This window comes from Xenopus tropicalis, chromosome 1 (genome assembly GCF_000004195.4).
Source record: "Xenopus tropicalis strain Nigerian chromosome 1, UCB_Xtro_10.0, whole genome shotgun sequence".
Taxonomy (NCBI): Eukaryota; Metazoa; Chordata; class Amphibia; order Anura; family Pipidae; genus Xenopus; species Xenopus tropicalis.
The window spans coordinates 21082417-21095411 of NC_030677.2; the positions used below are offsets into that span (position 1 = coordinate 21082417).

The following is a 12995-nucleotide window of genomic DNA, read 5'->3' on the forward strand; positions in this document are numbered from 1 at the left end:
AGGGTTTTTATTATTTAGGGAGAAAAAAAATCCAAACCTACATGGCCCTGTGTGAAAAAGTAATTGCCCCCTGAACCTAATAACTGGTTGGGCCACCCTTAGCAGCAATAACTGCAATCAAGCGTTTGCGATAACTTGCAACAAGTCTTTTACAGCGCTCTGGAGGAATTTTGGCCCACTCATCTTTGCAGAATTGTTGTAATTCAGCTTTATTTGAGGGGTTTCTAGCATGAACCGCCTTTTTAAGGTCATGCCACAACATCTCAATAGGATTCAGGTCAGGACTTTGACTAGGCCACTCCAAAGTCTTCATTTTGTTTTTCTTCAGCCATTCAGAGGTGGATTTGCTGGTGTGTTTTGGGTCATTGTCCTGCTGCAGCACCCAAGATCGCTTCAGCTTGAGTTGACGAACAGATGGCCGGACATTCTCCTTCAGGATTTTTTGGTAGACAGTAGAATTCATGGTTCCATCTATCACAGCAAGCCTTCCAGGTCCTGAAGCAGCAAAACAACCCCAGACCATCACACTACCACCACCATATTTTACTGTTGGTATGATGTTCTTTTTCTGAAATGCTGTGTTACTTTTACGCCAGATGTAACGGGACACGCACCTTCCAAAAAGTTCAACTTTTGTCTCGTCGGTCCACAAGGTATTTTCCCAAAAGTCTTGGCAATCATTGAGATGTTTTTTAGCAAAATTGAGACGAGCCATAATGTTCTTTTTGCTTAAAAGTGGTTTGCGCCTTGGAATTCTGCCATGCAGGCCGTTTTTGCCCAGTCTCTTTCTTATGGTGGAGTCGTGAACACTGACCTTAATTGAGGCAAGTGAGGCCTGCAGTTCTTTAGATGTTGTCCTGGGGTCTTTTGTGGCCTCTCGGATGAGTTGTCTCTGCGCTCTTGGGGTAATTTTGGTCGGCCGGCCACTCTTGGGAAGGTTCACCACTGTTCCATGTTTTTGCCATTTGTGGATAATGGCTCTCACTGTGGTTCGCTGGAGTCCCAAAGCTTTAGAAATGGCTTTATAACCTTTACCAGACTGATAGATCTCAATTACTTTTGTTCTCATTTGTTCCTGAATTTCTTTGGATCTTGGCATGATGTCTAGCTTTTGAGGTGCGTTTGGTCTACTTCTCTGTGTCAGGTAGCTCCTATTTAAGTGATTTCTTGATTGAAACAGGTGTGGCAGTAATCAGGCCTGGGGGTGACTACAGAAATTGATATTGAAATTGAAAATTGAAATTGATAAACCACAGTTAAGTTATTTTTTAACAAGGGGGGCAATCACTTTTTCACACAGGGCCATGTAGATTTGGAGTTTTTTTTCTCCCTTAATAACGTAAACCTTCATTTAAAAACTGCATTTTGTGTTCAATTATGTTATCTTTGACTAATAGTTAACGGTTTTTGATGAGCAGAAACATTTAAGTGTGACAAACATGCAAAAGAATACGAAATCAGGAAGGGGGCAAATAGTTTTTCACACCACTGTATATATATATAGATATATATAGATATAGATATATATAAATAGATATAATATATTTTCATTTTTTTTTGTTAGACAAACATTTTTTGGGGGTTGTACATTCCCTTTAAGAGCCACATTTTAGCAAAGACCCAGTCAAAGTGTTGGCATTGAATATTTATGGTCTGGTGGGGATATATGTTTTGTTTAAGCAGTAACAAGAGTTAAACAGAAGATTTTTTGCCACTGGTTTTTTTTTTGTTTTTTTTATTATCAATAAACATTTTCTTAGACAGAAATAGTGAAGGCGGTAGGCATAGATGGCCACAGGCATCGATAAAAGTATATGAAGCGTTACATTTAATCCTTGCCCCGTGAGAACTGCTTGTTGTATGATAATTACATGAACAAAGAAGGTAGATACTGGCTCTATGGAAGAAGAATTGTGTGAATATTGCCTTAATGGTTTTCATCTTGGTCTTGCTTATAAAATGAAGCAATACATAGATCAGTGCTTTGTCTAATGGAGAGTGTAATCCTTTATTTCTACCTGTCATGTCTTTCTGTGATGCTATCTGTAAGATTTCAAGGAGACAGTGTGTATTCTACCGGTGTTCAATATAACATTTGTGTGTTCATCATAGGGGGAAGCCTGCTATGCTGTGAGTCGTGTCCAGCAGCCTTTCACCCTGATTGCTTGAATATCGAAATGCCTGATGGCAGCTGGTTTTGCAATGATTGCAGATTAGGGAAGAAGCCGCGATTCAATGACATCATTTGGGTGAAGCTGGGGAACTACAGGTGTGTGTGTGCTTGGAACTGGGTTTGGACTGTTAATATCAGCTGTGTTGCCTGTTTTATTATAAATAAACTGAGGTCAGTCTGTGATGATAATGTATGATATATTATATATGTTTGTTTTATGCAATAGGTGGTGGCCTGCAGAAGTGTGTCATCCGAAGAATGTGCCTCCAAATATCCAGAAAATGAAGCACGCAATTGGTGAATTCCCTGTTTTCTTTTTTGGGTCCAAGGATTATTACTGGACCCACCAAGCTCGAGTCTTTCCATATATGGAAGGAGACAGGGGTAGCAAACACCATGGAGGCAAAAGCATTGGCAAAGTGTTCAAAAATGGTAGGTGGTTCTTGCCCTCTTCGCCAAGTCATTTTGTCTTTTAACTTTGTATTACTGCATGTTATAAGAGTATTTATTAAATCCTGCCGGAATCCCAATAAACACTGTAGATATGTGATTTTTTTGTATGTGAATTTGTTTGCCTTAGCTCTGCAAGAAGCCGAAACCCGATTCTGTGAGATAATGCGCCAGCGGGAAGCAAAAGTTACTCAGGAAAATGAAAAAAAGCCTCCCCCATATAAACATATAAAGGTACACAATTACCAAATAGAATACTATAGATATTTATTAGTGTCTTGATTTGAATTACTTATAATATTTTTTCAACAGGTGAATAAGCCTTATGGAAAAGTACAGGTTTACACGGCTGATATATCTGAAATTCCCAAATGCAATTGCAAACCTTCCAGTGAAAAACCCTGTGGCTTTGACTCTGAATGTTTAAACCGAATGCTGATGTATGAATGCCACCCTCAAGTGTGCCCTGCTGGAGACCGGTGTCAGAATCAGTGTTTCAACAAGCGCCAGTATCCAGAAACCAAGATCATCAAAACTGAAGGCAAAGGATGGGGGCTCATTGCAACAAGAGATATTAAAAAGGTAGGATTTAGTGTCCACTCCAATATCTACGTACTATGACCGTTTCCATTAGCATACCATTCTGTTCATTTTAAGGGGCCATTGTTGCATGTGTGGGCTGACATCGTCAGTATTGACTACCCAAGAACTAGTGCCAGCACTGACATCAGGGGGTTATAGGGAATAATTCAGTTATGAAAGGGGGGACCCCAAGAAACAGGAAAATGTGATTTCTGGGCTGAAAAGTGGGTAGGGCTTGCTGATTGTGGGTGGGGTTTGTCTGTATCTTGGGCCTATAATAGGAAACGTCTGGAGTGGGTGAGGGGAATGGGCATGAATACATAGAACAAAACAGAAATAGAGACTGCACTCAAGCCGAATTTCAGCTGGGGAGCTTACCCCATTTATTATGCCAATGTACCACAAAAAAAGTCAACATTTCAGGGGGGGAGGTGGGGGGGCCATTCCTCCCTTCAGGATAACCACACAGTGAGGTACGTAGGACATTATTTTATGTTTGTTTTTTAATATATATTGGGGCTCCATTTTATGTCTTTGCAGGGCCTACTACTTAGGGAGCCTTGTGATCTGTGGGCTAATCAGGGCCTCTTAGCGGGGGGCCCTTCTTACTTGTATGGGGTCCAAAAAATACTGATAATGGTGCTGCTTTGTGCATGCTAGCATTCTTGGTGCAAGATTGAGATAGATATGTGAACACATTGCGATCTGATTGAAAATTATTTAAGGGCGGGAAATACTTGGGGTCACCCCAGCACTTTTATCCTCTTGTTTGACCAGTGGATGTCTAAAAGGAAACATTGAGACTTCTCTGGTTATTCTGTGCCAAATCAGTATCGTACCAGACATTCCTTTCTCAGCTTGTTTATTGAATAAAAGAAATATTGTATCCAATGAACAGAGAATATAGTCCATTGCTGTACTGTAATTGTTTTCCCCTTTACAGGGAGAGTTTGTGAATGAATATATTGGTGAACTTATAGATGAAGAAGAATGTATGTACAGAATTCGACACGCGCAGGAGAATGACATCACACATTTTTACATGCTGACAATTGACAAGGTGCTTAACTTTGAAATGTTATCCATGTTTGATTAAAGTCATGCTCAGCTCCAACAGCCCTGCTTTTATTTCATGTTGAAAGCTGTGCAAGGTATTGAGCTATATTAAATGTTTTGTGTTGGGTGTGTTACTTCAAGCTTAATAACACAATAGTAATTAAAAACAACAAGCCTGGTTTATCCATCCATTTATCTATATAGTGCTGTTATATAGTCCTTCATAAAACAAACATTTAATTCACAGCCATAGAGGGTAACAAAGCCGCAACAGCCATTATAGTGTATGCCAAATTCTGTTTCAAAACATGAGTAAATAGAGCTTCTCCAGCAGAATCCTGCATCAATTTTTAAAAGAACAATATAAATCAGAACATTTATATTAATTTTGAAGTGTCACATGGGGCTAGCCATATTCTTCATTTCCCAGGGTGCCACAGCCATGTGACCTGTGTTCTAATAAACTTCAGTCACGCTTTACTGCTGCGCTTCAAGTTGGTGTGATATCCCCCCCCCCCTCCCAGCAGCCGATCAGCAGAACAATGGGAAGGGAGCAAGATAGCAGTTCCCAGTAGGTATCAGAATAGCACTCAATAGTAAGAAATCCAAGTCCGGCTTGGGACTCCTCCAGTTACATGGGAGTAGGAGAAACAATAGGTTAGCTGAAAGCAGTTCTAATGTGTAGCGCTGGCTGAAAGCTCAGACTCAGGCACAATGCACTGAGATGGCGCCTACACACCAATATTACAGCTAAAAAAAATTACATTTGTTGGTTCAAGAATACATTTTTAAATGGCAGAATGAATTATTTGAGAGTAAATTAGGTATGGTGATTATATTGCTAGTTTAACATTATTTTTCTGATGACCTGTTTGAGAAATGAATCTGCCGCTTTGTGGTTCAGATCTTTATCTTCTTTCTTTTTTAGGACCGGATTATTGATGCAGGGCCCAAGGGAAACTTTTCCCGATTTATGAATCACAGCTGTCAGCCAAACTGTGAAACCCAGAAATGGTCTGTGAACGGAGATACGCGTGTCGGTCTCTTTGCAGTGCGTGATATTCCTGCAGGTAAAAGAAAAGTACCAACAGTGATGCAATAAAATTAGGGCAGAGTCAGGGGCTATGACACAAGGCATTTGACAGTGATCAAAATGCCTCTACTTCTCCAGGTCACTTCCCACAAAGTTATGTGGTGCTGAGTGCCGGACGGCCCTCAGTGCTTCCTGTTCGAATCATTTGGAAGCAGTCTGGGGTGAATAGATGCATTTTTATCTCCTCCACAAGTAGTGCTAATGAAAATGCCTTCAAAAAACTATGCAGCCTCTTCTATAACTATGCAATTATGTCCCATGTGCCCCCCCTCAAGTCGCTGACTAGTTTACAGAGCTGCACAGGAAGAAGTAGTGTTCTGGCTATTATGTTAGACATCATCTTACATTTTTGGCTAACTATATTAGAAATATATATTTTTTGGCTATCTATTTGCCCAGTTTTATTTTTATGCTTAACCGTTCCTTTAAATGTGTTTTTAGAATCCTATGATTATATTAGTGACTAGTTGTTTCATATAATGTGTAACATTATATGGACAGTAGGATACAGTCATCAAAATACAATTCCACTAGGAAAGGATGCAGTGAAAACTGACCTGCCACTAGGTGGCGTATTAGAGAAAACTTTTTAGCAGAAAGATGGTTTTGCCCTATACTAGTATTTGTGCAAATCAAATCTGGGCTGGTTCTGCTTACAGTGCAGTACAAAACAACTACACGGCGGCTGCTGCTGGCAAAATAAAAATATTTAGGGTTGGTTTAAAAAATGTTTGTTTAATTTGCAATTTTTTCAAGAGTTGTGCAGCGTGTAACAGGCACAGTGGTCACATCTTGCTCTATGGTTCTAGATACACGCTCAGCATCCGGAAACATGCCCCACATTGCAGAAGCAGGATCAGTTTACTACATCTAAATGACTCTCTTACATTTAATGTTCTGCTGCCTGAGTAGGTCTGTGGGTAGTTTATATCAGTGAGAGCTGGAGCAGTCAGATTACCAGACATCACAGAGAAAACCAATAAACCTTTGATTCACATCAATGAAAATTGAACCTTGAATAGTGATAATAATGCACTTGATATTTCTCTAAGATAATAAAGGCATGTGTGCACGATATTCTAATGCCCTGTGGCTTGTGACTTAATAACAGTTACACAAATGTATACAGTAATTAAGATCTGGTGTTTTCTTTCTTGTTAGGAGAGGAGTTGACCTTTAACTACAACTTAGACTGTCTAGGTAATGAGAAGACAATCTGCAGATGCGGTGCCCCGAATTGCAGTGGATTCCTTGGAGACAGGCCTAAGGTTTGCTTTTATGCTTCTTACTTTGAGAAGTTCCTTGCTCCAGGCTGATAATTGTTTCCCAGTGTTTCAAAACTGTTACCTCAAATTTAGTTCTTAAAGGGGGTGGTTCACCTTTACATTTAACTTTTAGTATGTTATATAATGTTCTATTCTTAGAAACTTTGCAATGGGTCTTTATTATTTCTCTTTTTATAGTTTTCCAGCTTTCAAATTGGGGTCACAGACCCCATCAGCTGAAAACTATTGCCCCATGTGCTTACAAACTTATTAATATTGTTACTTTTTATTACTTATCTTACTATTCAGCCCCCCCTCCTATTCATAATTCAGTCTTTCATTAAACCCACTGCCTGGTTGCTAAGGTAAACAAGACCCTAGCAACCAGATTCCAAACTAGAGAGCTGCTGAACAGAAAGTTAAGTAACTGAAAACCATAAAAAATGAGAACTAATTGCCTCAAAATATCAGTGTCTACAAAGTTAATTTAAAGGTGAACAACCCCCTAAATATAGATGACTTAATTGTTAATGGAACCAGCTAATACTTCACAGATGGTATATTTATTCTTATTTTGACTTATTTAAGCCCATGATGGCAGAATAAGAGTGCAATAATTTTTTTAATACCATACCAAGATAGAGAACTGATGCTAGTGAGGGAAAGCAGCAGATATTTCTGGCATGCACTGCCTGGTAGTATTATTTAGGCCTTTGACCAGTTCCATCATTTTAATGAAAAACTATTACACTGTCATTTTGTGTTGTACTTTTATATACTGTAGAATCACATTATGCAGGGATTTTGGGATAAGATAGGGCTTCAGTGGTCTGAATATTTCTGCGAGGCACTGTGTGTGGTCATAATGATTATAGGAAATCAACCAACTAAACTGTATCCGTTGTGATGTTGCAGAACAACACAGCTTCATCTCACGAAGAAAAAGTGAAAAAGCCCAAGAAAAAACAGAAGAAGCGTCGTACAAAAACAGATGGGAAAAAGCAATCTGAAGATTACTGCTTTCGTTGTAATGATGGAGGAGAGCTTGTTCTATGTGACAGGAAGTTTTGCACGAAGGCCTATCACCTTTCTTGCCTGTCTCTAACTAAGAGGCCTTTTGGTAAATTAATTCTCTTTCTGTAAAATTCTGGTGAGGTCTATAGTCGGGTCTATATCCCTTATTATATATCAGTGTTACAGGACTAGGATAAAGTAAGACTTCAAGGACTGATTTTGAGAGTAGAAAATAAATGTATGTGGAAATCACAGCTGCCCATGTTGGCTTTTAGATACATTCACAGGGGGAATGATATGTGCCATTAACAATGGAAACAACAATCCCATCCAAGCATACAAGGCCTCAATCAGGGGCCCCTTTGCAATGTAAGGCTCAGAAAGATGGCCAGGGTTCCTGAATGAAGGACTGCAAAGGGTGCGGTGATTGGCCTTTAAGAGGCAGGGTTAGATAGGCAGGGGGCATACCCAGGGTCATGCTTGATTAGCATTGGTGCCCACACTGTAAGCAGCGTGGCTGGACAGAGGGAAAGAAGCAGTGTCCTGTGATTTCTGATGGCTGCCCTGTAGCCACTTTCCTGTGTTATGTGACTAAATGGGAAGCCAGATTTTCTGCTGCTGAGCACTATAGTGCACCCTTTACCCAGTGGCATATACAGGTGAAGGGTCCATAATCATGAGTAATTTGATCTTATACCATGGAATTAATATCATTTATTGATATAATACCAGTAAGTTACACAGCGCTTCACAATATATGACTGTGCTTTTATTATTTCTCTCTGTAGCATTACATAAATATGACTGCCTCTGTGTTTTATTCTAGGAAAATGGGAATGCCCCTGGCATCACTGTGATGTGTGTGGGAAGGCGTCGGTGTCGTGCTGCTCATTGTGCCCCAATTCTTTCTGCAAAGGTCACTATGATGATAGCCAGTTCACAAGGACTGCAGAGGGACAGTTATGTTGCCCAGAGCATGACCCGGAAGAGTCTGTTGAATGCGAAGTTGTTAAAAATCTACCCAAGAAGAAAGCAAAACAAAGGAAGAACAAAAAGACTCGATAGTAACCTTTTATTTTGTTGATGTAAAGGACTGCAGTTTCAGCTGCCAACACTAGTATGTAAATAGAAAATAGTTTGTGAATAAGGGCAAAAAAAACAATTTTCCATTTTACACTGTACAACTAGAGTACATATTTTGATTCAGGACAAAAATGTTATCGCTGAGCCGTCACCGGCGGCAGATCCTGCCGCCTCTGCACTGATACCGAACTGTGATTTTAGCAGTTCGTAAAACTGTCAGGAAAAAAAAATTACACATTTACACAGCATTACAGTTATCCTTTATGGATTATGGCACGTGGAACGCCACCGCCGTGTTCAGGTGGAAAGAAGCCATAGCACCCGTTGGCAAAGGCTCTGCATGGAGATAATGTGGAGCCTGTCTGTCACCTCTGTGTGCCATAATCATAGTTGTACCGATGTCTTCCACCTGAGACAGCCACAATTAATAGCTTAATGTGGCTTAAATTCTCAACAATGTAGGTTGAGATATATGAAGGGAGAACACGATCCAGCACGTGCGTGTTGTGTAAAAGCAAAGACACTATTGCTCCAGCTGAACAGTGCCTAGCTAATGTAGTTACGTTTTTATAGTACAGACAATGCTTCTGTGTAATCCCTGTTTTGTTTTTATAAAATAATGTTACGTATAACTCAATGATATTTTAATATTTTTCAGAGGATTTTTCCATATTTTAAATTTTTGGTATAAGGCAAATCTGCACGCGGAGACAAGTCGTGTTGCCGAGAGCGTGCACGCTTCAGGTATGGTGGAAGAGAATGGAAAGTGGTGAGGTTCTGTATCTCCCATGTCATAGTTTTACAAACGCACAGTTGCTACCTCACCTGGTTAAAATAGTGACCGGCGCTCTTTTTCACTGTAAGAGGTGCCTTCTGCACAGTTTCGTTTCAGCAGCAAATTAATCCAAATGGAAATCTGAAACCATCCTCTTCTTTTTCAGGGTTGCTTTTACCCCCCATCCCCGTTATTAAACCCTAATGCTTTAACTTGTCTAGTTTTAAAAAGTGTGGAGATTGAATGTGGTAGTGGCATTTATAAAAGGGGTAAAAGCTTATTTTTTCCCCTCCAGTTTCGCCTGAATGAGCCTATAACACGTAGCCCTTTACTATAACCTTTTAGTGTTGCACATAAAATAACTTTTAGCTATAGGCAATCTCCTCTAAAAGGATAATCAATGTATGTACTCTGTTTGATAATAGGTGTCCTGCGTGAATCAAAATATTTTACATTTGCCAAGGTTTTCTGTGGTTATTTTGACAATTGTGCTCTTAAAATGAAAAATGCAGCCTTATTCCTAAAGGGATACCTTTAACCCCCCTTTTTTTATTTTAATTTTTTACAATTGCTGATATGTCGTTAACATGACCGGATACCCTAAAGATATGGGATTTTTTCCTGCTATTGGCGCTACCCCTTATTTCTAGGCCAAGTGCTGCCTGTTTTTTTTTTTTTTCTATGGGAGTGCCCAATTAGTGATAATTCCGGCTTTTGCACCTCTGGAAAATAAGGTGATTTAGGGGAAATAAACTGCATTACCCCCAAGTTATAGAGGCCTGGGCATGACAGCAATTTTAGAAAACGGTCTGCATCCCTTGAAGTTACAATTCAGCTTGAAAATTTTACCTCACTTGTTGATTTTACTCATGCACATTGAGAGTACTGATGTGATTCCTGCAAAGTGTTCTGTATGTTCTATGTTATTGTATAGACTGTTTGGTCAGATAGACTTGTCAATGCAAACAGGCACATTCTTAATAAATGTGTAAATAAGTACAGAGAAGTCTGAACAATGCAAGTAGCGCCATCCTTAGGAAGCAAGTATAATGCGCTCAGCGTGACGCTTCTCCATAGAGATCACTCGTGTCAAACATTCCTCCTTCTTTTGCATTGCAAACGTCCCCCTTAATCTGATTATTCTATCCTGATCAGTATAAAAGACGCACTTTATTCTTTTCCGAAATAGTTTTATCTCCATAGTAGAACCACATATCACTTTCATATATTAACCCCCTTTTTTTTTTCTCCGCCTCATTTTTTTTATTTTTTTTAAATGTTTATGCTTACATTTTTCAATAATTATTTCTGGGTTATTATTTTATTCCTTTGTATCCGAATGACTGTGGTCATAATTGTAAATAATTGTTACCAGCACTTCAGAACCGAGTCCTGAGTCCAGTCTGTAGATGGATTGGGCATAATGATTCTCCCTTTTGTAAAAGAGTCATCGTTTTATTATTATCAGCACAGTTTTTTGTTAATGGAAAAAGATAATTTGCTTGGACGTAGAAAATGCGCTATATGAAGACCTGCCCTTAATAATATGATCTGGTTTTCTGCCAGTAATTTATAGATTTAAACGGGCCCATTTAGTCTGCCCATTATTGCTTTTAAAAGCTTAATCCTATGTTTTTTTTGTACAATGGTTTGGTGGTTTAGCTGTGAAAGACTTGAATCCAGCCATACACATGGTTGCGGTCACATGACTGGGCCACCACATGACTAGATCTGAACCTGTAGCTCTGACAGTTGCACGGTTCTGGTTATTTAGCAGTCTGACCAAACCACTAAGGCCATAGTGGACCCCACTGTGTTACCAGGTATGATTTTGTTTTTTTTGCAACCCGCCCAGTTGACTGAAAATTTTAATCCAGCAAACAGAATGTTTGGCCGGGGTAAAGAGTACTAATAAGGTTGAAATGTACCCACGCTGGCGAGCAAGATCTTCTAGTTTGTGGCCAGCTATAAAGGGGCTTTCCAAGGTATATGAAGGTAAAAGTAATGTTATCCATCCTTTAGAGTAAATATTGTTTACTTTTCCTTTATTTTAACCACTTGAATAAAACATTCCCTTTACTCAGTTTGGCCCCTGTCCCGTTTATAGATAAATAATGCAGAAGCTTGTCTTTTTTTTTTTATTTATTATTTATTTTATTTTTTTTTAATGTGTTTTCTTTTACTAAAAAGAATAACATTTAGATCTGTAAACAGACAGTGTTACAGACAGGTGGATGCAGCTGGGATCTATTCATACTTCCATCATTTAGAGCACCATTCCTTAAAGCAGACGGAAAGATAAAAACGAAGTAAGCTTTATCAGAAAGCTCTATGTAAATACAGCCTTTTTTGTAAACATGTTCTTGGGTATCTGAATCCTCTCTCAGAAAAATCCTTCATTCCTGGGACCAGAGTCTGCTCACCTCTCTCCTGCTCCCCCTCCCATAAGAATTCTCAAAACTTACTCATGAAGCTATGAATACCAAGCTAAAATGGCAGCTGCAATCTTAAACAGAGGAAGCTTCTACGGCTGTTCTGCAGAATAAATATATTGTTCTAGGTGGCACTAATGTGGCAAATCTATTGGCAATAAAATTCCAAAATGACTTTCCTTCTCCTTTGAAGGGGAACTAAAGCGTAAGAGACTGTGGCTAGAAATTCTGTTTTTTATATAGTGAACTTATTGCACAAGGCCAGAGGCTCAGCAGCCCAATAAGAGTAATGAACCAGGCCTTCAAAATCCTCTACAGCAGCTCCCCATCTTCTGTTAGGTCATCTTTTAATTGTCAGTGGCACTGCACATGCTCGGTATGCTCTGGGCTGCTGTGGGGAAGCAAAGTTCAGAGGGGCATCAGAAATCACCCAAACAGATAAAAATTTGGATATATAAAAGACGCTGCTTTCTATACTGCCATGTAACGGGAATCTGATTGTAGCTTGTATGTATACTCTATGTTGTGAGTCACTCCCTCAGTTCAGGTAATTGAGGGAATTTCAAGCTTGTCAGTCCAGATAATTGACGTCAGTAAGTTGGGGTTAGCTTCATAACAGTGATTAGATGTTATACATGTATCGAGGCCTGATTCTTGCGATTTTCTTCTGGTAAGTCTGTGTGCAAGTAGCCAGAAAATCCATCTACATCCCATAAACCCAATCTGTTACAGGCCTGACCTGGGGCAGATACTTTATATTTTTTGAGAGTGTCTCTTTTATTAATGTAATAATATGGTTTGGAACAGTTCCCTAACCCTGTTCCCCTGCTGATCTGGCTGACTACTTTGTGACTCAAATAAGGGTGTAACCGTAGTCGACTAACTCCCCATTCACATTATGTATGATATAAAAGCCACAATATGAGGCTAACTAGTGACTAAGACTCACATGGCAGCCCAGAATCCAGTGCAGTCAGCACCAGAATTTAATCATTAGCCCTATGGCCTTTGACTCTACAACAGGCAAATGTCAATTTCTACTTGATTATTTCCACCAACCCCCTGGTTATAA

General features: G+C 39.4%; 1 protein-coding gene across 6 annotated transcripts in view; it reads left to right on the forward strand.

The window, feature by feature from the left end:
* nsd2 (nuclear receptor binding SET domain protein 2) overlaps positions 1 to 11574 on the forward strand; it is a 55782-nt gene extending 44208 nt beyond the window's left edge. For 5 of the 6 annotated variants that reach the window (XM_012955743.3, XM_012955744.3, XM_004911273.4 and 2 more), the window contains 9 exons: positions 2113 to 2269; positions 2400 to 2605; positions 2754 to 2857; positions 2936 to 3205; positions 4149 to 4265; positions 5190 to 5331; positions 6516 to 6622; positions 7535 to 7739; positions 8460 to 11574. In XM_012955743.3, coding sequence (XP_012811197.1) covers positions 2113 to 2269; positions 2400 to 2605; positions 2754 to 2857; positions 2936 to 3205; positions 4149 to 4265; positions 5190 to 5331; positions 6516 to 6622; positions 7535 to 7739; positions 8460 to 8698 — 1547 coding nt within the window. In that variant the 3' untranslated portion in view covers positions 8699 to 11574. Of the gene's footprint in view, positions 1 to 2112; positions 2270 to 2399; positions 2606 to 2753; positions 2858 to 2935; positions 3206 to 4148; positions 4266 to 5189; positions 5332 to 6515; positions 6623 to 7534; positions 7740 to 8459 lie in introns of those variants that run through there. The other variant, XR_001924793.2, reaches the window with a different exon arrangement.
* Positions 11575 to 12995: the final 1421 nt, after the last annotated feature.